Source organism: Rhamphochromis longiceps, linkage group LG9 (assembly GCF_057381845.1).
Source record: "Rhamphochromis longiceps isolate RC_006_pf linkage group LG9, R_longiceps_female_GT1.1, whole genome shotgun sequence".
Classification (NCBI taxonomy): Eukaryota; Metazoa; Chordata; class Actinopteri; order Cichliformes; family Cichlidae; genus Rhamphochromis; species Rhamphochromis longiceps.
The window spans coordinates 23,946,856-23,971,458 of NC_140565.1; the positions used below are offsets into that span (position 1 = coordinate 23,946,856).

General features: G+C 38.8%; 1 protein-coding gene across 2 annotated transcripts; it reads right to left on the reverse strand.

Moving 5' to 3' along the window:
* Nucleotides 1–1,099: 1,099 nt before the first annotated feature.
* vps41 (VPS41 subunit of HOPS complex) lies at nt 1,100–23,069 on the reverse strand. 2 transcript variants are annotated; one of them, XM_085418962.1, is made up of 28 exons: nt 22,861–23,069; nt 22,535–22,573; nt 16,930–17,037; nt 15,386–15,463; nt 12,758–12,832; nt 11,696–11,758; nt 11,541–11,606; nt 9,708–9,827; nt 9,476–9,622; nt 9,322–9,388; nt 8,069–8,166; nt 6,665–6,794; nt 6,414–6,529; nt 6,194–6,312; nt 5,758–5,839; nt 5,535–5,627; nt 5,324–5,451; nt 4,552–4,696; nt 4,410–4,451; nt 4,270–4,320; nt 4,048–4,185; nt 3,915–3,969; nt 3,694–3,834; nt 3,458–3,594; nt 1,800–1,899; nt 1,667–1,711; nt 1,494–1,573; nt 1,100–1,382 (listed from the first exon to the last, which is right to left on the reverse strand). In XM_085418962.1, exons 1-28 carry the CDS (start codon nt 22,879–22,881, stop codon nt 1,302–1,304), a joined length of 2,565 nt encoding a protein of 854 aa, XP_085275088.1. In that variant the 5' UTR covers nt 22,882–23,069; the 3' UTR covers nt 1,100–1,301. The 2 variants fall into 2 exon arrangements, with proteins under 2 accessions (XP_085275088.1, XP_085275089.1); XM_085418963.1 differs by lacking the exon at nt 22,535–22,573.
* Between the last annotated feature and the right edge of the window lie 1,534 nt (nt 23,070–24,603).

The window sequence follows — 24,603 nt, forward strand, 5'->3', positions numbered from 1 at the left end:
CAAAATCGAGATTTGTAGTTTTTGAAGAGGAAAATTTAATCACCCAATTCAGTCACAGCTTTAAAACGGTTTCTACTGATACTGATAATTACAGTCTAATTATTATTATTATTATTATTATTTACCGAACGTACACACAACATAAATAATGACTCAAGTGCACACATATATATTTACATATATATATTTATACTGTTTACACTGTATTTGAAACTCTATTTTTGTGTTTTGCGAATATTCTTTTCGTTGGACTGAACGGGAGAGCATAATGGGAGAGCATATTCTGATGCTTGTTCAGAAATTCTTATAATGAATGATGAGTTAAAAAATCTCTACTGTGGCATATAATTTCTTGAAATACTTATTTAATTCTAATGATCATTTAAATGAGACTGGATACTAAGGAAGAAGAAAGGGACTTGTATCAATTCGAAAGGATGTGCAGCATGTTCGTGTTATTAAGGACAGAAATGGAAATATACAAACATATGAAGAAAGTGTGCAGAGAAGTAGGAAGTATTACTTTGAGGAGCTAATGAAGGAAGAAAATCAAAGAGAGAGAAGAATGGCTTGAGGACAGTTTGTGAAACAGGAAGTGCAGAAGATTAGTAGGGAGGAAGTTAGGACAGCTGAGAGGATGAAAAGTGGAAAGGCAGTTGGTCCAGATGACAAACCTGTGGCGGTATCAAGATGTCTGGGAGATAGCCCGGTGCATTTTTAATTCAGTTGTTTAATGCAATCTTGAAGAGTGAGATGAGAATTGAGAACACCTTTAGTGTGCTGGTACTGGTTTTTAAGAACAAAAGTGAAGTGCTGAAGTTTGCTAAAGTTTATGAGCCGATAACATTTTAAACTCTACTTTTCAATTCAACTCTATTTATATAGTGCCAAATCACAAAAGCACTCAGCTCAGGGCCTTTCAGCAAGCACTTGGTGACAGTGGGAAATAAAAACTCCCTTTTAATAGGAAGAAACCTCCTGTAGAATCAGGCTCGGGGAGTGGCAGCCATCTTCTACCTTTGAATACATTTCTACCCAATTAGCTTGAAGTGGATTTTAACAAAGATGTGTATAATTATCAGACACAAACCACAAACTGCTTTAATTCCATTTTAATTTTCATACAGGTTATCACACACACAACAGAAGCAAGCAGACGTAAATGTACAGAGACAGTCAAACATAAATATTTATGATTTTTGCAAGCTTAGAGTAGAGTGACTGAAGGGAAGTAATATTTATTGACCAATGCGCTGAGTTGACATGAGAGTTCAGTAATAAGACTCTAAGTACACCGTTTATTACTTTTTCATCTCAAGTATTCCGCTTCCCGGCCCTCGTCTCTTCGCACTGCAGATGTTACAAAACTGCAACCCGGGAATCTGAGACAGGAAAGAGCGAAAAGTTACAGGAAGTCATATTTGAGCTTCTCAGATAAAATACCCCAGAACCAATGTGTAAAGAGTGATACAGCATATAGAGATGTCACTTACTGTTCCTGAAGATGGCAAACACTCCTTATGAAACATGTGCCTGCAGTGGAACACCACCACGTTGAAGGTTTTGGCCATGTCTGAAACACACGTTGCAAAAATTGGCAAAGAAGAGTTTTCAAATGCAATACAACATTAAAAACAGATGAATACACCTACATTACATGACTCACCTGAGGGTAAAATTGTAGCATGACATGACTCACAAATGTTCTCCTCTGAAAAGAAAAGCAGCAACGTTCTTAAGAGTCCAGTTTAATATAGCTAATCTCAAAAGGAGCTGCACGAACACCAAAGCGCACCCACCATCAACCCTGACGCCTCTCATCTGTGTTCGATGCATCTTCTGGAGCAGGGAGAGGGAGTCGGCCACCAGGATCTTTTTGCAGCCTTCCCTTAAAAGAATCTTAGAAACAAGAAATCAAACGAGCTGTCAACAAACAGGATAAGAGGTACAGAAATCGGTGAATTGAGCAATTTAAAACCACCCTCGAATGAGGTCAAATTAAATTCTAACAGTATAGTCATATGAAAAAGAACATACATCTTTACTGAATTAAGAAGATGAGAGAGCAGCCAGGTGCTGTTAATCAAACTCACTTGATTAACTGATCATCAGTGAGTGTGAGCATATCTATAGAAGCAGAAGTTTGAGCAGTTTGCCGGTCTGGAGCATTCAGGTGTGTTAATGCTTAATGTAAGTTAATGCCAAGGAGGAAAGACATCAACAATCATGACCTTAAAGTTCAGTGTTGGAAGGTTTATAAACCAATTTCCAAAAGATTTGAGATTCATCATTCTACTGTTAGTGGAAAACATTCATCACAGCTGCTAATCTCCCCAGGACTGGACGTCCCAGCAAATTCGCTCCACAGAGCACATAGAAATAGCAAAAAACCCAATATCTACATCTTAGACTCTACGGGCCTCTGTTAGCGTGTTAAATGGGCACGCCACATGGGCACGCCACATGGGCACCTTGCAGTCATTGTTTGACCATGAACTAATCTGTAAACCAAAGTATTCCAGAGTCAAATGTGAGGCCAACTGTCTGACAGCTGAAGCTCAACTGGAACTGGGTCATGCAACACGACAATGAACCCAAGCACAGCAGCAAATCTACAAGAGAATGGCTGAAAAAGAAGAGGATCAAGGTGTTGCATTGGCCCACTCAAAGCCCAGACCTCAAGCTGACTGACATGCTGCAGTGAGTCCCTAAAAGAGCTCTGCATAAACAAATGCCCACAAAATTTAATGAACTGAACAGCGCTGTAAAGAAGAGTGGGTCAAAATTCAAGCACAATGATGTGAGAGACTGGTAAAGTTAAACAGAAAACAATTACTTCAACTTATTGATGTTAAAGGTGGTTCTACAGGCTGTACTTATTCACAGCACTGCAGTCAGACAGTTTATTAAAACCTCCAATGACTACGCCTGCAACTTAACTCAAACATATTTAAAATGTCTCTCTGGTTTTATATCTCTTTATACTCTGTATATGTCCCTTGATCTTAGAACCAACTATATTATTGAAAAGAACTGTCTTTTAAGCTTTAAATGATCGATAGGATCTTAAATCACGATTGCCCTACCAAGGGGTCTAATCCGGACTAGTGATTGGCTTTTGCAGAGTTTAAAGTTGAGGAGGACATACTGTAGTTTGCACCAAGAAGCATTGTGATGCGAGTTGTCAAGAATAGATTGCATTCTTTTCAGAACTACTTTCAGCTTTCCATACCACACCAAAGTAAGATGGGTAAGCCAAGGAGTTGTGGCAATGTATTTCTTTGAGAAAGCAGACTGACAAAATGTGGACAAACAGAAGAACTGTTGAAATTTCCTTCACTTATTTCTTAAGATATTAAAGCATATGTCCTTTATCTTATAAACGGCCCAGTAAATTTGAAATGGGCTGAAGGGTGTGGAAAAAATTTCAAGCTAATCTCCGGGACGCATGTCTGACCTGTAGATTGTAGTCATGAAGGATTTTCACGAGGGAATCTCTGAGGTTTGGGATCTCCATGCCTTCCTTTATGCGTCGGATGAGCAGAATAGGATCAACATGAGTGCCGATATTATTGAGGAGACCGGTGATGAATGCTGGAGTAAATAAAGTAAAAAGCAAGAGATAACTAAAGTTCAGATTTATTGATGCACAGGTTTACCATGACTGACTCGATAGGAGATTTGGTGACATACGTGGTTTGTCAATAGAGTAAGAGATGAGATCATCCCACAGCTCTGCGTCATCCTGGTCTTTAGCAAACTCTATGGCTTTGTCAACATCTGCCAGCTCCTCCATGATCATCTGCAAGGCTCGTCTACAGTTTCCCATCCTGCCTGAGAGAAACATGTCTGATTAGCTTCTTCCTTATCTTTTCAAATGAGAGTACGAATCTTAATCCTTAATCAACACTTACTGAGCAGGAAAACTGTCTCCTCCACAAAGTTTCTCTGCTGGCAAATCTCAAGAGCCTAAGGAGGTCAACAAAATGACTTATGTTACCCAACTTCACTTCTAAAGACGAGAATTTATGATTGGATGACATGTACCTTTTCAAGAGGGCAGTGGGTGCTATCTCTCAGGAAAGGTAGCAGATTTGGCCGGTCGTATTCGGCATATAGGCCTATCTGTCTCTCGTGGTACTTCTGGCCTTTGTGGTGGTCCCGTTTGAACAGTTTGTGGAGGTACTGTGGGCAAAAGGCTGGTCAAACTCCCTGCATTATAACATCTGTTTTGAATTCAGTAACCTAAGGTGCTCAAATATAACTCACCACATGCAGAAGTTCAGGTCTGTCTGCTAGTTCTTCCACCACCTTGTCTATCTGTTGGAGTCAAAACAAAATCCATCACTTAGAATCATTTGTTTAAATCAGGAAGATAAAGAAGATTCAAAGAATTCAGGGGTACTTACTGATATCTTGTCTTCATTATCGAGAAGCATGTCAACAGCTTTCTGACAACATGAAGTCATACAGTTTAAATGGTTTAAATGTATAAGAACAACATCTATAAGTAACAAATGAAGGGGAAATCAGTCGGTGATGACTTTTTACCTCTTTGTCAAAGTCCATGAGGAGTACGATCTTGTCCTCGATGGAAGAGAAAAGGTTGTGTTTGTGGATCAGCTGGTAAACATCTTTGTGCCTCAGTCTCAGGTAGATTTCTAAGGCTCTGTCGTATCGCTGGTCGTAGGTGTACCTGAAACAGCATCGAACACCAGCAACTCACAACAAATTTAACATGATATTTGAAATCCCCATATACCAGTATCATTTCCTAAATGTTGCCAATATAAACAAAGGCAGTCGAAATTTAAGCAAAGTGTTAAAGATGAAAGACATTTTTTTTTAAATTTCACCTTATTTGACCTTGAAGAAGAGGTCAGAGGTCCAAATATATCATTCTATATACTATATGTTATTAATACAAAAAGTAAGAAATATAGAATATAGTTTTAAATAGCTCTGTATAGCCTTATGATCACTTTGACCTTCAGATCAACCTTGAAGAACAGGTCAGAGGTCAAAAGTGATGTTTTAAAGACGTTTTTAAGATTTAAAATATCATGTCATGTCAAATCTTCATATGGTACTTTGTATATGTTGAGAAAACACAGCACAGGTGTAACCATAGCAGTTTCTAAGTTATATTAATGGATTGTTGACATTACCGCAATCTACACCCTTACAAAGTTTTATGAGAATTCATTGTGTTTACAGACTGAATGACACGCATGGAATCGCTCCTAAAAACTTAGCCTCCGTGCCGTAATATTCAATATTCAATATTCAATATTCAAGTAATATTCAAGTTAAGACCACTCACAACTCAGCCAACGTGGTGAGCAGCGTGCTGTTGGTGGGATCCCTCTTCAGGTGATCGGTGACAGCCTGAACGATGGCCATGTTATTATAAAGATCTCCCGGCCATTCCCGGATCAGGGTGGCAAAACCCTTTACAGAAAAAAGCAGCACGCACTATCAGCCGTCGTACGTTCATCACGCCAAGACTGCACACGGGTGGGGGTGTAACTTACCTCATAGTCAGTTTTCAGGAATTCATGAAGGATCATTTCATAAATGGCCGGCCTGAGACGCAGATCTCCTCTTGGCAAATACTGACTGATGGCCTGAAACATGACAGAAGTGGCACCACATACAGCATAAGAGACACAACTTTCCACAGGGCAAGCGTCGCACTTCATTGCAACGTTATAACCACTTTAGTGATGCCTTCAAAGCACAGCCGTTAAAACCTACCTTGAGCTGTCCAATGGTCTTGAACCTGTACACTTCATTCTCCCACAGTTCCATGTTTTTCCCCAGGACCTTTTGACACTTTCTGAATAAAAGTAAATAAATAAATACATTTAAATTAAAAACAAAACACTTGAATCATTTAAATGATAAAAAGAAGATTCTGATTTTTACATTTGGTCTTTTGAAGAGAAAGCATAAGTGGTCCAATTATATGAATAAAGATACAACATTTTAGTTTGTAATACTTCAAGCTCTAAGTCAAAGGTCAGGGTCACACAAATTAGGAAAAAGCGTTATGTTCTATGGGATCACCTCCAAATTTTAGAGCAGTCACTGAGGGACTTAAGCACTTTCTTTGGTTGAGCTCCTAAAACATTATCTTGTTCTTTACATATCTCATGCCAACACTGCTCACCTGCAAACATGCAGGACTTACCTCGCAGCGCTGTCATAGTCTCTCGTGTTCACCAAGTGGTTGATGTATTCCATTCCAATCTTCTGAACGTCGTGCCTCTTAATGTTTTTGAAGCTAATCTCCGCGGCCATCAGTGCCTCCTGATGTCATGGTTAAAAGCGCAGTAACAGGACACAAAATCAAACTCTGACCTTGCAGCCGTTAACCTTTAGCAACCCTCATGAAATTCAACAACACAAACCTCGTATTTCTTCTTTTGGACCAGCCAATCAATATGGTCGTCCTGGTCTCGCTCCTTTGCCACAACGATGTCTTTGGGACTGATGATATAGAAGAGTGACTCTCCCTCTGAATGCTCTGTTGATGAAAATACATTTATTCCTCTGCGTACTCCCACATTACAGCTGACATTTGATAATCGATGCATAATGAAATCAGGCTGCAGTAAAAGGCAGCGTGACATTTCTCTGGGAGCAGATTTTACAGTCTCACCGAGGCGGTAGTCTCTGCACTCATTGTCCTGGAAGTTGCGCACCGTCAGCGCGTCTGAAGAGATCTCCTCACAGCTCTCGGGGAGAGGCTGGATGATGTCGAGACGAGGCCGCGCACATAACTCCTCATCCTGCGAACATATGTAATGATTTTATATCTGACTTAGGTTTTTGAACACCTACACATTTGTTGTGCACACTTTTGCAGACTTTCAGCTTTAATTTAAGGGTTTAACAAAAACTTTTGCATTAATTGTTTAGAAATTACAGCTATTCTTATACAATCAACAGTAATTGTAAAACAAAAATTATAATTTTAAAAATTTGGATTGTTTTTAACACCTGGGTAAAAATCCTTTGTAGTCAAAGACTAAAAAAAAAAAGAAGGGTTACTTTTGCAGTTTGCTTTGGACCGCTGTCCATTTTCAATATGAAGTTCTCTCCAATCAGTTTTGCAGCATTTGAATGAATCTGAGTATAGAGTGTTGTCCTGCACACCTCACAATTCATCCTGCTACTTCTATCAGCAGTCACATCATCAATAAACACTAGTGCCCTGGTTCCACTGGCAGCCATACATGCCTATGCCATAACACCGCCTCCACCGTGTTGGACAGATGATCTGGTATGCTTCAGATCATGAGTTGTTTCTCTTCCCATCATTCTGGTAAAAGTTCATTTTGATTTCATACCTCCATTTCTTTTTCATGACTCTTTTAGATATTTTCCAAAAAGTCTAATCTGGCCTTCTTCTTGAGTGTAACCAGTGGTTTGCACCTTGTTGTAAACACACTATATTTACATTCATGAAGGCATCTCTTGATGGTAGACCATGACAACGACACATTCATTGCCTTGAGAGTGTTTCCGACATGGTTACATGTCGCAAAGTTCTTTTTCATAACCATAGAAATAACTTATCATCAACGTCTTCTTTGGTCTCTCAGCCTTTTGGTGCTGCTCAGCCGGACAGTGGATTCCTTCTTTTTAAGAATGAACCAGATTGAATTTAGTTATTCCTAAGGTTTTTGCTTTTTAGCCTAATGATGACCACTTTGGCACATCTTTGGACTTCATATTGAGAATTCCACTAAAAAGATACCACATAAAAGTTCAACGCTTGGAATCAACTACAGATCTTTTATCTGCTTAATTTCTCATGGAGTGATGAGGGGTACAGGCCTCACCTGGCAATGAAACTCGCTGTCACTCTGAAAATTAGGTACTATGAATAAAACAGTAATACAACCTTTCTGGAAAACCCACTGATTTAAAGCTTAAAGTATGCACTTCCATCTTGACTGTTGAATTTACAATCCAGTGTCATAGACAGATGCAAAGATGCACAAAAAATGCCTAACACCTTATTGACTTTCTTGTATGTTAAAAGAAAAAATATTGTTACCATTTGATCAGAGTTTTCCTTCACAAAGAACAGAGTGACCAGCTGATCTGCCAGTGGTGCCAACCCACAGATGAAAAACTCGGTCTCAAAAGCAGAAACTAAAAGAAACAAAATATCAACAATCCACATTTAAAGAAAGTGAGTGAGAACAAGGTGAAATATTTCTTCCCTTTAATGCCTCACATTTTTGTGTAGTTATACGCAAGTGTCCTTCTGTTTTCATACATCGATTGAACTTAAAAGGATACGTGCATAACGCAGCCTTTAGCTTTACAACTACTAAAGTAAGCAACTATTAAACTTTTTTGTTTCTCAGTTAAAGACTTTAGAAAGCAGAAAAAGGAGATGAAATGCATTTATTTCATTTAATTGTTTTTCCATCTTAAAAGTATGCACAGACTGAACCTGAGCGCCATTTCAATTTATCTAAAGCCGTCTGAACAACAGGACCCTTTCTTCTTGCAGCACTGCCTTCTTCTGCAGTTGACGTGGTAGAAATTTCCCATAATATCATATTTACATCTATACTTTGTGCCCCGATCAGCCCCAAGCTTTAAAACCAAGCCACTCCCAAAAAGTTTTTGCAGTGTGAGCCTTTGTCTTGCCAGAGGAGCATGAACTGCAATTTAAGTTTTCAGGCCTTGGGAAACAACGTCATTCACATTCCCTGAATTTTTACAATCATCACTATATAAACTGAGACAAAAAGCCCCACAGAAGTACCTAAAATTCCATTTTCAATTCAATTAAGTTTAATTTATATAACGCTAATTCACTGCAGTCATCTCAAGGCGCTTAACATTACCAAGGACGCCAAGAGAGGGCTCTTTAATTCAGCATTTGGGCCATGTTAATAAAAAAAATTGATTTACAAAGAGATGACAAAAGAACCGAGAAGATAAAACTGAAGAGAGGCTGCTGCCATCGGAGAAGTATTGCCATGAGAGTGTTTTTGGTCTGCAACAACGCTGAGCTGAGAGGTATGTGTTAAAGTACGATGCACGTAAATGCCAGAAGTTTTCCTCAGAAGCACAATCAATAATATAGGATTAACTAGGATGATCAATATCGTAACCACACGATTTCAACGATATGTAAAATTAGAGCTAAATTACGAGGCACAGAGGACGTTTGCAATCTCTAACTTATGTAAAAATATTACTCAGTGCACAGATTTCATTAACTCTGTGACTCAGAGTGTGCACATTTTTCAGTGGTCTCATATGTGGAAGACGAAATGGGGTGCTCTGTACCTATTTCCACATAGCGGCTGGGCAGGTCTCTCATTTCAGTTGGATTTCGCTCTTTCACAACACAAATCTGAAGAGAAATAAGAAGATTAGACTGAACGCACGCCACAGCCGGCGCCTGTGATTAATATTAACACGAGCAGGAAACAAAGCAAACCTTAATGGAAGAACCCCAGCCGACAATGACAGTGGTGTTGTCCTTCCAGCACAGGCTGCACGGGTACATGTCGGGCCTCAAACTCACATTATCCCTCAACACATTGGTGATCCTCTGCTTTGTGCTGATGTCATATATTTTTACTCCCTGAAGGTAAACAAGCAGCATTTTTACATACGAAGCTGTGCATACAGAAGGATCGGGGTTTGCTTAACTGTCGCGGAGATCTCACCACATTGTTGGCCCATGCAATCAGGTTAGCTCTCCATTTGATATTAGTGATTGTTCCCTCGCCCTCATGTAGAACTGAAGTCTTCCAGCGATTCAGCCAGTTTCTCTCATACAGAAGGAGCTTGAAGGGGGGAAAAAAGTAAGGACATTTAATTCAAGGGTGCAATATTACACCCCAGCCTACAGAGGGCAGTAGATGAACAGTGTATTATACTGGAACAAGCAGTTAGGAAGCTATGTCTGATAAAATCATGAAGTAAAGCCCTATTTTCCTCCACATGTGCAGACTTAATCCCACTTTGGAGCATTTAAGCACAAAGAAAATAAAGATGGATGGCTCAACGTGAGTCAACCTGAGGGAGAAGCTTCACCAGCTCCACTGGTGGACGAAAACATTAAACATCCACATGGCCGAGATCATTTGTGAAGATGGTGTTGAAAATATGAGGCATTACAGTTTTGATTTAATACATAAGTTTTCTTCGTCCCACTCCTTTTTCAGGCAATTTTTGTTTTTTGTTTTGTACATTTTATGTTCAATATAGGTATTTGTTGTGCCTGAAAATGAACAAATAACCAAATGAATGAATGAATCCTTCTCATCATAACATGGATACACGGCATTAACATAAGGTGCCGTGGATAACAATTTAAGATACACGAATAAGTAAGTTCATTACTTTTTGCGTGCACCATCTTTACTCTTGTGCCGTCTCGAAAAAGCTGTGAAAGCTCCGAGAGAGCTTTGAGTGATGTGCGTGGCTTGTGTGCTTTTAACCACAATGCAATGTGGCATTGACAGCCCTGAGAGCTATTTCATGAATTAAAGCTTAAGTTAAGTTTTCAGGCCTTGCACCGCACCTTCTGTGGAGGACAAAGTCATTCACATTCCCTGCATTGTTGCGGTTCTCACTATATAAAGTGATACAAAAAGCCCCCCAAAAGTGCATATTATTACCAAGGCGGCCGGGAGAAATTTGTATAGGCTCTTTAAGTCAACATTTGGCCTATGTTAATAAACAGTTTGCTCGACAAAAAGATGATATGACAAAAGAACTGGGGAAACAAAATTGAATTTCCTTTGACAGAATGTGGCTCCCGTTGAGGGGTATTGATTTTCATCACAGGCAACTTGTGGAGGCCTTCACAACTTGGAACTGAGAGAAATCAGTGCCAATTGAAAGAAAATAGCAAAGTAACAATAACAATGGAGTTTTGTGGTAAAAGTTTTTCCTCGCCCCTGTTGTATAAATGTCAGCACACTTTATTTATAGGTGGTTTGTGCAATGGCGCCACATCGGTGCAGCTTGTAGTAGTGTAATAGGCAAGCGCTAGTAGGTAGCTGTTTTTACCTCAAAGATGAAGAAAAAAAACAGAAAATGACAAATCTAATGTCTAATATGCTTTTCACCTTCCGCGATGACATACCCAGCGGAGGCAACTTCCAGAGAGAGATCACCATATGTGCCCGGAAATCCTAAGACTATGTACCCTCTTGATAATGACATCTATTTGCTGTGCTTGTGAAGCATTGCCTTTCAAACACTGTTGAGCGAACAGCACTTTGTGAAAATGGGCAGCTCTCCCGAGAGCACTCCAGCGAAAAGACAGAAAAGTAAGAGCCTTTCACACCAGACAAAGGCCTGCGCGTCGCCCTCAGCCGAGCCAAAGCGAGACAGTGTGCAGGATTCGGTTTCACCCGGACACAATCAGGACGCATTATTGCGGCAGGAAATGTCTTGAAAATGGCGGTTTTAAAAAAATAAAACCCCAAAAAAACAAAACAAAAGTGGGTGTAACAAGCGCACAAGTAAAAAGTACTACTCAAACCTACCTTGTTGCCCCCGGTGACAAACTGCTTATAGTTGGATCTGGTGAACTGAGGGTGTAATGCGACCACCTGTGAAGAACGTTTAACAGTTTAGAAGAGCGAAATCTATTCATTCTGTTTTCCATCCTATAACACTGCAAGTCTGCAGAAAAACTTACTTTGATGGGACAGTCAAAGTTCTCGTGGAAGCCCTCTCTTGTGTAGAGGCCGAATACTTGAACCTGGAACAGAGACGGTGCAGCAGAACAGCAAGCAAAGGTGAATAACTCAAAATTTCTCCTTTAATTGCTGCCTCTGCAACTATCTGAGGCCAGCGGGGGGAAGTGTGGTCAGAAAAGACTTTTGATTGGCTCCCTACTTCTCCGCTGGGTCACCAATTAGTGGGGCCAGTTGATTCTTCGAACCCTGCAGGGTTTACAGCAGAAATCCTAATCGTGGACTGACCACAGCCTCAGTTGGCTACAGTAGCCTTTAATGTACCATTAGAGTACATGACGCCCACTTTTCCTCTACCTGAAGCCCCCCCACCACCACCAAAAAAAGATGGGGAAATAATATAAAACTCTGACGCTATCTCATCTCTTGAACCGCAGCAGTGGTTAAGGATTAAGTTAGATTTCAAAGGATTATCAGCCAGCTGAATTGGTGAGGGCAAACAATTGCTATAGCATTGATTTTAATTGTCTGCTCCACTTTTTTTGCGCGACAAGATCTTGTTTTTGCCACCAGAGTGCTGGAAGCAGGGGGAGGGCGATATCAGAAAGCATATCTTGACTGCAAAATCCATGAAGGATGGTGGTAATGATGAGAAGAGACAAGATAACAGCAAGGTGGAGAACATGGAGAGGGTATCCATAGATGGGCTGATGGCTGACTGACAGCTCAACGGATCTGAGTGCAATCCTTCCCTCCCACCCCTCCCCACGCTTCAAAATTGTTACAAGCTTTTTATAAATTCCCGCATCATGAAAAAAATATGGGGCTTATGTGTAGATATGGAGAAGATAAAACTCCAGGTTAATGCACCGAGTGCGGAGGAAGTGCCGTCTAAAAATTCGCTGCTAGTTCCAAATCATTATGATAAAGTTTCAGGCTGATAAGGCGAGTTTATATGAATCAGAGGATGAATTATGAAAGATGAGAAGCACTGATTGGTGATTTCATTTTTTGCTGCAGGCCCAGAGATCACTAGCCAGCGGTGATGAGTGGAGAGATCTCACCTTCCCATCCTCGGAGCAGATGCCCACATGCTCTCCACTTTCATCCAGACTGATCTGGTTGATCTTCACTGAACTCTGCGGAGACACAATATCACGGCATCGTTTTTTTAAAGAGGTGGGCGAGTATCATAGTGGATGGCCAAATGTTGCTAGCTGACATTTTACCCCAACTAAGTGAAATGCCAGGAAAAAGAAAAAAAGGCAATGGATGCATGGTCCCATATGTGTCAATGCATAGAGAGTGCATTAATACTGAAAATGTTAGGGGTCCCTCTGCTGCAGATGCTTTTAAATTTAGGGCTCTTAAGATAAAAGGATCAACTAAATGGCATAAATTACAGCAAATGTTACTTTAAAAACGTCCCTAAAGTGAGGACGGTGCCTCAGTGTAGACTTGAAGAGGAAAGAAGTTGTTTTGCTTATCATAGATTTCCAATTTTTCCAAAGCAGTTGCTTCAGCTATTTGGTAATCATATTAAATCCAACAGCTAGAGCACAGCTGTGTCTCTCCTGTTCTGTGAAACAACCTCACTGTTTCGGGTTATGATTTTTTTTTAAAACTGGCAGTAAGTTTCTCTGGTAAGTAGCACTTGAATCAACATGCTCAGCAGGCGCACGACATTTGGAAACACGAGTGCAGGTACAGTAATGTAAACCCACTCCTCCTTGCCTACCAAATCAGCCCTGATTACTGAGTTTTTGTTTTTTGTTTTGTTTGGGGGGGGTTTTTTGGTTTTGTTTTTTTGACTTGTAAATTAAATTATTGTTCAGAGTTCATTCCCTCCAGATCAGTGGAAGTAATGTAGTAAAATAGTAGGAGTAAATTAGAGAGAGGCAAGCTCATTTCTGGGTGTGAAATCTTCCTTCAGGGTACTACGTGAAATCTCAAAATATCTCCTTTTGCTTCCACATGGGATCTAAACTGTATTATTTTGTCTGCAGGGCCCGAGTTAACACTGTTGACTGTTAGGTATTTTTTTCAGGAATATAAAAGTTTCATCAGCCAGGAGGAGAATTGCATTTTTACAATGAAAAAAAAAAAAAAAAAAAAACCTCTTTGGGTATCTGATCAGCCAGTTGTGGTTTTCGACTCAGTGTTTACCTTTATTATGATTCCATACATACTCCACTTAGACCTTTAATGATTTAACAGCAGTATCAGTCTTGACCACAGCACTGTCTGTCTCACTACTAAAGCTTTCTGCGTCATTCATATAACAAAATACAGTTTCTGAAGACAGCAGAACTAAAAACAATGGCTAAAAATGGGGTTGCAAAAATCTATGTTATCCAGTCGTAAGCTTCCTCGAGCTGTGACCTCAGTAAACACTTTCTTGATGAGTTTGTGGTCTAATTTGTCAGTTTCCTATCTTATTTGTGTAGCTTGCCATCACCAGTGTGTGAATGTGTGTGTGAGTGGGTGGATGACGGGTTGTGTAAAGCGCTTTGGGGTCCTTAGGGACTAGTAAAGCGCTATACAAATACAGGCCATTTACCATTTATTTATTAGCTAATGATGTTCTTTGGTAAACTCTGGCTCCTTTTAGAGTCAAGAATGATAACAAAGCATGACGTGCTTATTTTGTTATTAACAAGTGTGCAGGGTACTTGATTGCTCTGGAATATCCATGTTTCTTTCATGTTTTAAAAAGCTAAAGGAAAATTTATAGTGCTGCTTTGAATTACTAATGCTGATGTCTCTTACATATTGATGTGTGCTGGTGTGCATGACTCAGGAGTGAAACTGAACTGAGCATGTTGGAGCTAATACATCTTAAACAGCAGCTACTAAAATGTTGGAGCTCCAACAGGTTAGGAAATGCATGGAGGAATGAAGACGTCAGTCTAAACACATACTCTCAGAGCTCGTAATAAAACAACTGTCTACACTGGCAGGAAAGTAGCTATTTTATTAATAATAATAATGATAATAATGGATTGGATTTATATAGCACTTTTCAAGGCACCTTACAATGCCACTATTCATTCACTCTCACATTCACACACTGGTGGAGGCAGCTACGGTTGTAGCCACAGCTGCCCTGGGGCAGACTGACAGAAGCGAGGCTGCCATTTTGCGCCATCGGCCCCTCTGGCCAACACCAGTAGGCGGTAGGGTAAAGTGTCTTGCCCAAGGACACAACGACCAGGACAGAGAGCCCGGGAATCGAACCGGCGACCTTCCGGTTACAGATACGCTTCCCAACCCCCTGAGCCACGGTCGCCCCTAGTTTTTTTTAACTTTATTTTAACATGTTTGTTTTTTGGCTCAATTCTTTATTTCATGTGTTTAATATGTCTTGGAGTAAAAGTAGAATTGAATTCCAAGTACAGCAGATGAGTATCACTTTGATTTTACAGGTATTTAGTTACACAAGAAAGTAAATTCAGATTTCTAACTGATGACATCACTGGATGAAAGGTTAAAGTTACAGAAATCTCAGCGTTATTAAAACGTTTCCTCTCGGGACCATGACTGCCAACTGATAAACAAATAGAACAACAATATAATGTAGTTAGTAACATAAACAGCAGACTCTCATTGCATCCACTGAGCTAACAAGGCTAAAAAGTGTTTTAAATTAAAGTAATTGGTTAATGTAACCCAAAGCATTTTAATGTACTCACAATCTCAAACTTCTGAGTAATATTTCCTTGGATGTCCAACAGGAAGACCTTTCCAAAATGAGTACCTAAGGCAAGAAACTGAAAGGAGACAAATGTAATGTAAATTAAACCAGAAGACACCTGAAATCAATTCCAGATTTTCCAGAAAAAAAAAAATCTTGTGTTTATGACGGCTGTGGGAGAGGATAAAAAAAATATTTCCTGGATCTGCAGTGGCATGGGCAAAGTGGGGATTGGGTGGGCTTGGAGGCAAAACTGTGAAATTGCAGGGGGTGGAAAAGCCCTATTTATTAAAGCAGACAGTGTGAAATGGCATTTTTTTCCCCTCAAATTAAAATGCTTAAGCATAATAAATGCACTGTACATCTGACTTCTTCCCATGCAACCTAATCACCTCCCTGCCCAGCACAAGGCTATTATTTCTACTGAGCAGCAACTGGTTTCCGTGTCTTGTGCTTCGGCAGAAGCGCACGTGTGCATATGTATGTGTGCGTGCGAGTGTGTACACGAGTCCACTGGGACAAAAAAATTATAGAAACCGGGGGCTTTGGCATTAGATTAAGTGTGTGTTCTTCCACCCCAGCCCCTGCTCCATGCCCTCCTCCTAATCCCCCTCCCTTCTAGACCAGCATGTGGATGTGCGGCGAGGCCAGCATGCTTCAGTGCAGTCTATAATGAAATGCTTATATTTACAGGCACAGCTGAGCATGTCAGACAGAGCCCCTGCAATCTCCCCAAATAAAATAACCAAAAATAAATAAATAAAGGGTTCAACCTTGTGAGGCAGAGCGACTTTTAAAGGGATTTATCAGAATGGAATTGTTCAAATGAAATTCCGATTCAGACACTTAAAATATGAGGCAACATAAGGCAGTATGTGCTGTCGGTGGCTTTTAGGGTTGTGGGAGTTTGCCACAGAAGAGGAGGGTGGGGGAGGGTAGTGGTGGTGTGACCACACAGGTAGCTGGATGGCAAAAAGTACATAAGCATAGAAATCCCAAGAAGAAAGACAAGTCAGATCAAATTTTAATTTTCAGCAAAGCAGTCTCTCTCTCTGTGGCACAGTTGCTGTTTTTAGGTTAAAAGAAGGAAAAAAGGGGGAACAGAATCCTCAAAGTACAAACAAATACACGAACATCAATAGTGGTTAATAAAACATCAGGTGAGGAGACATAACTGGGTATGACTTTTGCTCTGCTCAGGCGTGCAAGTGTGCCGCTGGTGCCACGATGATTAACCATCTCGCCGAGAGTGGCCCTCTTAAAAAACAAAGGGAGACGAGGAGCAAAAAATATGTAAGAGTGGGAATAAAAAGAGGAGAAGACAATGGTGCCTGATGCCTTCTGATTCACCTCCCTGAGAGGGAAAAGCAGGGGAAGGTGAGAAAATAATGGGTCTGCCTTTACAGATTCAACAGAAGGGAAGAAATCCACCTTTGAAGCTGACGTCTCTCAAATGTGTACCTAAACAATGTGAAATGTCTGCGCGAGATGGGTGAACCTGACACGGAAATGCCCCAGCGGGTGGTGGATCATAACCTCTACCTTGTCATGGACGGTCATACAGCTGGCTGCATCGTTCTGGAGAATTTCTGTCATCCCGTTGGAGAGCCTCTCATACTTCAGCTTGGGCTCCTCCTCACTGTCCTCCTCCTGGTGAAGAAAGCAGTCTCTTAATGATATTTTCCAACCGCTATTCTTGTTCCCTAAAACCCCCCAAATCATCACTGCAGTGAAAAGAAATATGCAAAATCTCCACCCAACCTGATGTTGTATATTAAAATCAGATTTTTATGAAACACGTGCTACAAAATATGACAAAAATCCCTATTTGTCCAACGTTACATCTTAAAGGTGCCTTATTTAGTTTTTGACCACTAGGGGCTCTATGGAGCAACATTTTTACACGCGAGTCCCTGATTTGCATCTTTTTTTATGCAAGCACACAAAAGGGTATAAAAAGATGTGCACCACAATACCAACAGACATAAAGACCATTTTACACCATTTTTATCCTTTTTGACAGAAAACAAATGCAGTGATGTGTGAACTAAGATAACAGAGAAGGAGAAACACATCATTACTCTAGAAGACAAATTGAGCTTGTTTTTATGAGAAACAGTGAATGTCACTGTTACAAAAACAATCAAGAGGGCACCAAAAATGGTTAAATACTTGTTTTGGTTATAGTGATATGACTAATGTAAGCAAAATCACTTGAAGGTCAGTGAATTTACCTGTGCTTCTCAGAAGATACAAATAAAATAATAGATATCATAGTCTGTACATAGGCTGCAAGTCACCTGCCAACACAATTTGAAATGAATTTTATAAAGCAGTTTATGTTTAAGTAAATGAAATAATAATTTTGTTTTTATTTTCACCACGGTATTTAAATGGGCATTGAGAATCATTTAATACATTTGGTATTGGAACTACTCAATTTCTGGTATTGTGACATCCCTGCTTAATGTTTTTCTAAACTGATTAGAATTGGAGTTTATCACTTATCACACTTATCATAATGAAGTACTAACAGCCGATCAACAAATTGCTGCAAATGATTAGTTTTTGCATGAATTCCTAATAGCTGAACGAGACGATGATTATGTGGAAACACATTCATCTTCATTCAATTTGAAAATAATAAAATATTCATTTAAAATAGAGATGCACCGATATTCTTTCCCACACATCATTATCTCACTATAATCACATAATCATCTTATTATCATTATATGCCACTTCAAGCCAAATAGGGTTATATTAACCTAACCCTTAAAAGACACTGAGATAAAGAGTTGAATGATGTTTTTTTTAGTTATTATAAAGAGCATTTCCTTTTATTCCTTTTCCCTTGGTACAATTGGAGGAATAAATAACAACAAAATGACACAAACACCCAAAATTTCTATTGTAGCCCAATCAGGTTTTTTTTTTTACTTTGAATTATTATTCTGTTCATCAAAAGTGAGAAAACAGTTAAAAATATGACAACACTATAACAACAGCTATTTCAATCACTGAATTACATTATACTTAATGATGAAATGATGAATAAGATCCTCACATTGGAGAACCTAAAAGCAGACAAAATTGTCAAATGTTTGGCAGTTTTGCTTTAACCGATCTAATTTAATTCACTGCTATTTATCCATTTCTAATATGCAGGTAATGCACAAATTTACTGTATAAGCATAACTGGGATTCCTTTCAGCAGCATTTATTGCAGCTTTCAGTCTCCAATAACTGTGATTAATCCATTGAAGCCTGTGTACATGAACATATGTGTATAGAGGGATGTATGCACAAAGACAAAATTTCCATCACCTTGCATGAAATGCTTGATAAAACAATAAAAGCAACATCTTTTCATGACACTGTTCATCCCCAGTGAAATACATGAATTTATAGTCTTTTCATAAAGCAAACTTAAGGTATTATACTGTGTTACACTTTCCAGCCTGAGTCAACATTTGCGGCCAGTCACAGCCTGAATATTACTCATAATTCAGTTTATAACCAATGCTGCACAGTCTGTGGCTGCCCAGAGGGTGCATCAACTCAAAACATTGTCTGCCATTATGTGCTACTGGGTTGGAGGTGGGGGACAATAGCGTGGAAAAAATGTTATTTTCAAAAACAATCCTTTCCCACTCAACAACGCCATATCTAGGCTATTTCCTGTGTATTCTGGTTGTGAGATTTCTGATGCGAGGGCATTTGTCACGGGTTTCAAAGGCGTATCAAACAACAAAGGCAAACTTCATCCCCACAGAGAAACTACCCATTTTAAAACTTTTGCCATCTCTTGTAAGTTGCTCTTTGTTTTGTCAACTACTCAGCTGGCCTTGATGTTGTAACCATTTTTGCCATTTTCTTTTAGTATTGGCTGTTAAAATAGAGCATGAAGGGAAACATTCAGCTTTAAATATACTGCACAGCGAGGACCACACTAGTTGGAGAAACGAAGGCGTGTACCCAGTATTATTAAGACAAACAACAAATCATCATGTGTCATAAACACAGTTTACACACAGGTGGCAAAGTAAGGGAAAGATCAACACATAGTATATATAAAAATTATATTAATCACATGCTGCAGCCTTTAAAGTCAACTCAACACAGCAGGCCATACACAGTGCTCTCCACCAAGATTGTCAAACCACCTCACTGAGTATTTCTGCTTCTAGGCATTGTGCTTGATCATAAATTATGATAGAAAAGACGCACTGCTACAGGTTTTTCGTTATCATTTTTTGCATGTTAACAACAATAAATAATTAATAACAGTAATCAACTGGGTATATTAAAAGATTACGTAACATATCGCTCACTTCCCACATTTCTTATTGCGAGGACTGACCTTTAATACAAAACAAATTCAATCCATTATTACAGAAAACAGCCACATGCATTATTAACACGGCTGGTTATTAGGTTCACACTGATCCACTGAATGATTCAGTTTATTTAAAATAATGCAAACAATATTCAAACCGAAGTCACTCATTTGCTGTTTGTTTTGTTTCTTTCCGGTTGATTAAGAAGGGAACGAATATCACTAAAAGAAGATTTTTGACCAAACAGTTTCAGGACAAGGTGCTTATGACACACTGTTACACAGTAATAACAGTTTTACAACTGTCATATATAAACTATCAATTTACATTTAAAAATATGATCTTCGATGAATTATGGCATTCAGAAACGTAGCATTTAGACACAAACTAATGAGCTATACATGTCACACCTGGGCATGTACAGGATAAAATACACAAAGTTAACATTATCATGTACCCTAGTTAAGCACACCTTGTATGTTTCAGTGCTTGCGTGGGTTCCTGCCTATATCAAACAAAATCAAGAGTCTGGTAATAATTTTTTTCCATCATTATATTTGCTTGTTTCAGTCCACTTGGGTGGATTAAAGCCATTTCTTTACAGCTCTGAAACCAATGTTTTCTAACTTTGCCCATTTGTTTGCAGGACTGTTCTTGTTTTTAAATAACTGGAGATCATACCTTTATCCTGATCATAACATCAGTGTCAGCTTTATACTGCCCACGATCCCAAATTCAGTAATAGACTTGTCAAATTCATACATCATCATTTCCTGTCAGTCTCGCAACCTGCAGTATATTAACAGTGGCTGTCTTGATGTCATTATCAACATCTATATTGAACTTAACTGCATTTATGAATTTCAATCCTAGCACGCATGCTGGTGGCACTCCCACCAAACTCCTGATTTGCATGGGTCGTGTCCAAAGACCTACGTTTATGAAACCAGCATATAACATGCTATAAAAACTTTGCTTAAACTGTTTTCCCAGCTGACATCAGCTTGGTCCTTTGTCCATAAAATGAAAGTGTGTTCATAATGCTGTTTAACAAATTAGCTTTTAGATTTTGGTACTCAAAGTGAACTTCTAGTGTTGAGGTTAAATTATTGAAAATTGCTAAAATGAATTTAATTAATTTGCTTTTTCTTTTCCAACAGTAGCACAAAGACATCATCAATTATTGACACTTGAGGGTGTGAATGATTATGTTGTTCCCATTTATTCTTTCTGGAATTAAAAGATCGCAGTCTAGGCTTACAGAAGCGTTGCTTCTGCCTGATTCTGTTCAGTCACTACATGGTGCAGAGATCCTGATTTATTGTGTGCTGTTTACACTGTCTGTGCAATATGTGATGACTGAATAAAACTAAACTAAGCTAAAATATGCATTAAACCATTTCATTTGCTTCTAAAGGAGTGGCAGAATCATGTAGAGCACTTAGAGCCTTATAGTGGTCCAGCAAGTTGCTAAAAATACAATGCATGATGTCTTTTCTTCCATTTATTACCCTTCATTCTCTACCTTTTATGTGCTTTCGGGACCACAAAAGTACATTTTTTGACAGGCTTTTATGGAACTCACCCTTTCGTTTTTCAGCTGCTGGGGTTTCTTTTGATTTGTAACCATTTTTGCCATATTCTCCATCTACTGACAGCTGAGCTAAATGAGACTCCTCGTGTCATCATCTAGCTTAATGTTCAAGGTTCAAGCAAGACTCGCCCATTTGTCTGCTTTTAAGGGGAACGCTGTAGCTGTTAAATCTAACCATGTTAGTTTGTTTGAGGCAGAAAGAGGGGGAAATTGGTGCAATCAGTCAACTAATATGTTGCTTAAATCTATCGTTTTAAGGGTTTGATCCGCTGAGCATACTAAAAAGCACTTACAAATCAGACTTATTATTGTATTATGTTATTACAAATTAGACTAATCTAACCAAATCATGACGTTGATGAAGAGAATGCCTCTGACTTTCCAGAGCCACTGCTCAGACAGATTGTTACCCTGCTCATCTCTTCTGTTAGTAGAGTGTAGAGCAAACAGCCCCTCGCTGCCTTCATCTAGCGAGGCTGCTGTCAAGCTGGTAACAACAGCAGCCAGCTACAGTATATTGCAATATTGTAAGCAAATAATCACCTGTTTGCAGCAGCCACTCAGAGGAGACTTGCAATCCCACAGTCCAGTGAGTGTTTGTCCATGACTACTGAACACATGGTGCACAGACAGACCACTATTTACAAGTCTGGTTTATTTTCTTGAGAAAAAAAGTAGTAGCTTGAGAAAGGTGCAGGTGTCCAAAATGCAGCATATATCTTATATATGATTCCATCCTCTGCTACCGATGAAGAAAAATTCTCCTTCCTGTCAGCGTGATGTGTAATGTTATATTTTATTCAGCCCATGTGAGATCCTCCGAAGCACAGGTGTACTGTAACATGCCAGAGTTCAGTCATAATATTGATGGATCTGGAAAGCTATATGTAATTCATGAGTGTTTGACACCTCTCAGAACCTGACAAAGATCCTTTAGGGATCAAGCTGTGCTGATAAAGGCTATGTTATGTATTACAGCCCCTTCAGTAGGCAGAGATTTCAAAAAGCATCCAAACCTGACAGAAATATGAACACTTCTGTCACTGACAGTATATTATTGGTGATGCATGTCTACACTGACATACTGGTGCAACTGCATGACACATTCAAGTCCATTTTTCCCAGTTATTATTATTTTTAAATATATATCAAGATTTCTTAAAATAAATTAATCTTAGATGAGCTAAAATGATGAGGTATTTTTGATTCTTACCTCAGACTCATCTGTGGTTTCCTCACTTGGATGTCTGACCTAAAAGCAGAAAAATGTTGGGTTGCTTTAAAAAAATATATTAATGTTAAAGCTTGGTTTCAAAGGCCATGACTATTTATTTAGAGATTAAATATATACCAAACAACTGCAAAGCTAAATTAGCACCTAAAATGTTAGCTTTCCAAGCAGAGAATGGCTTGATGAGAAGCTAAATCAAATGAAACCACAGCAGACAGCTCTCACAGGCACACTTTGAATGCATTTTTGATGTAAGTGCGTTTAAAACAGAAACATTTAGCTAGCTAGCTTTAGCATTTTGAGCTTACCTGCTCCTCCACTTCCGCCATTGTGATATTATTTAGCGATATATCCAAAGGTAACAGCTATAATACTTTAACAAATATTTTTTAAAATATCCGTTAAATCTCCGCTAAAGGTTCGTTTCGTCTCAGAAACACCCGCTGTTACGTGACAGCAAAGTGATGTTTGTTGTCGAAACCTGCTTCCAGTCATAAGCTAAATCACATGACTTGAATTCGAGTATCAAGGCGTTATGGGTAATGAAGTCATTCAGATAGAGAAACGACAACGCGGATACTCCGACAGAATAAAAGGAGACGATTATTTAAAAAACGATGCCAGGTGACAGTTCATATGTTTTTCGTGGCAAATACTTGTAGCAAGTTTTATTGGGTTTTAACAATCCAAGTGTCTCTTTTCTTAAGTGTCAGACGGCAAACTTGTGAAGAAAATGTCTTTTTTTTTCAGTTGAAGCTAACAGTCTTGAAACTGCAGCCAAATAACCCGCAGTAAAGCTAGGTATAACCATAAAGCACATCTTCACTGACAACATTAATAGACCAACCTTAAAAATTTGAACGGTCGCCAGATACAATAAATTAACCTGGACTAAAAGTCCTCCAAACTTTCCCCAAGGGGGATGATAAAAAAGGCTGATTTCTGCTGTCATTAAAAGGTATTCAAATAAGAGGCTAAAAGGAGCCAGCTAAATCCACCCCCTTGTATACAGCTGAGTATTTTAATTTGTTGTATTAATTGTCTGAAACATATCAGTGGCAAATAGTGTAGTTTTTCCCTAGAGGAGAAATTTATATCATTTATAGTAAATAATAAAAATAGCTCCAAACAGCAGAAACATGCTACTTTTGCTTAAGGTCCATCAATACTATTACTTATAATTAAGTAGTTTTTACAAAAGTAATGTCTGAAGTAATTATGAGTATCATTACAAGAATTGTTAGGCAAAAATATTTACTGTACACATTGTCCCCTTTTATATTGATTATTTACTGCCACTAGCCAGATATACAGAAGAATGTGAGGTAAAATACACAAAATGTTCTTCTAATAATTGAGCACTAAATGAAGCAATAATCTCAAAATGATAACTTACAAGACTTTAAATTCATTCACAATCTCTCTTTGTCTTAATTAAGACAATTTGAATAAAACAGGACAAACAACACTAACTGAAATGATTAAGACTATTCGATTTAAGTATGTCCAGATTTGTCTGAACGTAGTGGCTAAATTAACCCTTCAGCTATTGTTTGAGTCCCCTGGTTTCAGAAGAATATTAAATTATAATTATATATATTTTGATACTTTAAATATGCATTTTACTGCCAAGACTGCATTGAAGATTCAAGACACTTTATTATCATTAAGCAAACATAACGAAATCAGGTAATACTTGCTAAGATGGTGAAAAAAAGCTTAGATAAAATAAACATTTTACATAAATACATAATATAAATATTATAAATATAAAATACAACATTTACTGACAAGCATTAAAGAGTAAAAAGTATTGGGACTTAATATTGCATGGTTGGACTGAACATGAGTTATTTATTTACAGGCTGTGCATCTGTCTGTGTAATGTATATGCCTTAGGGTTGTAATTGTGTGAAGCTGAGCAGTACAAAAGTGCACTTTACATTAGTTATTTTACATATTATAAAATGTACACAGTGAGGTATGTCCCGAGTTATGGGATGTGGAATTGGGTAGTGGAATATTGCACATGAGGGTTGTACATAATTACT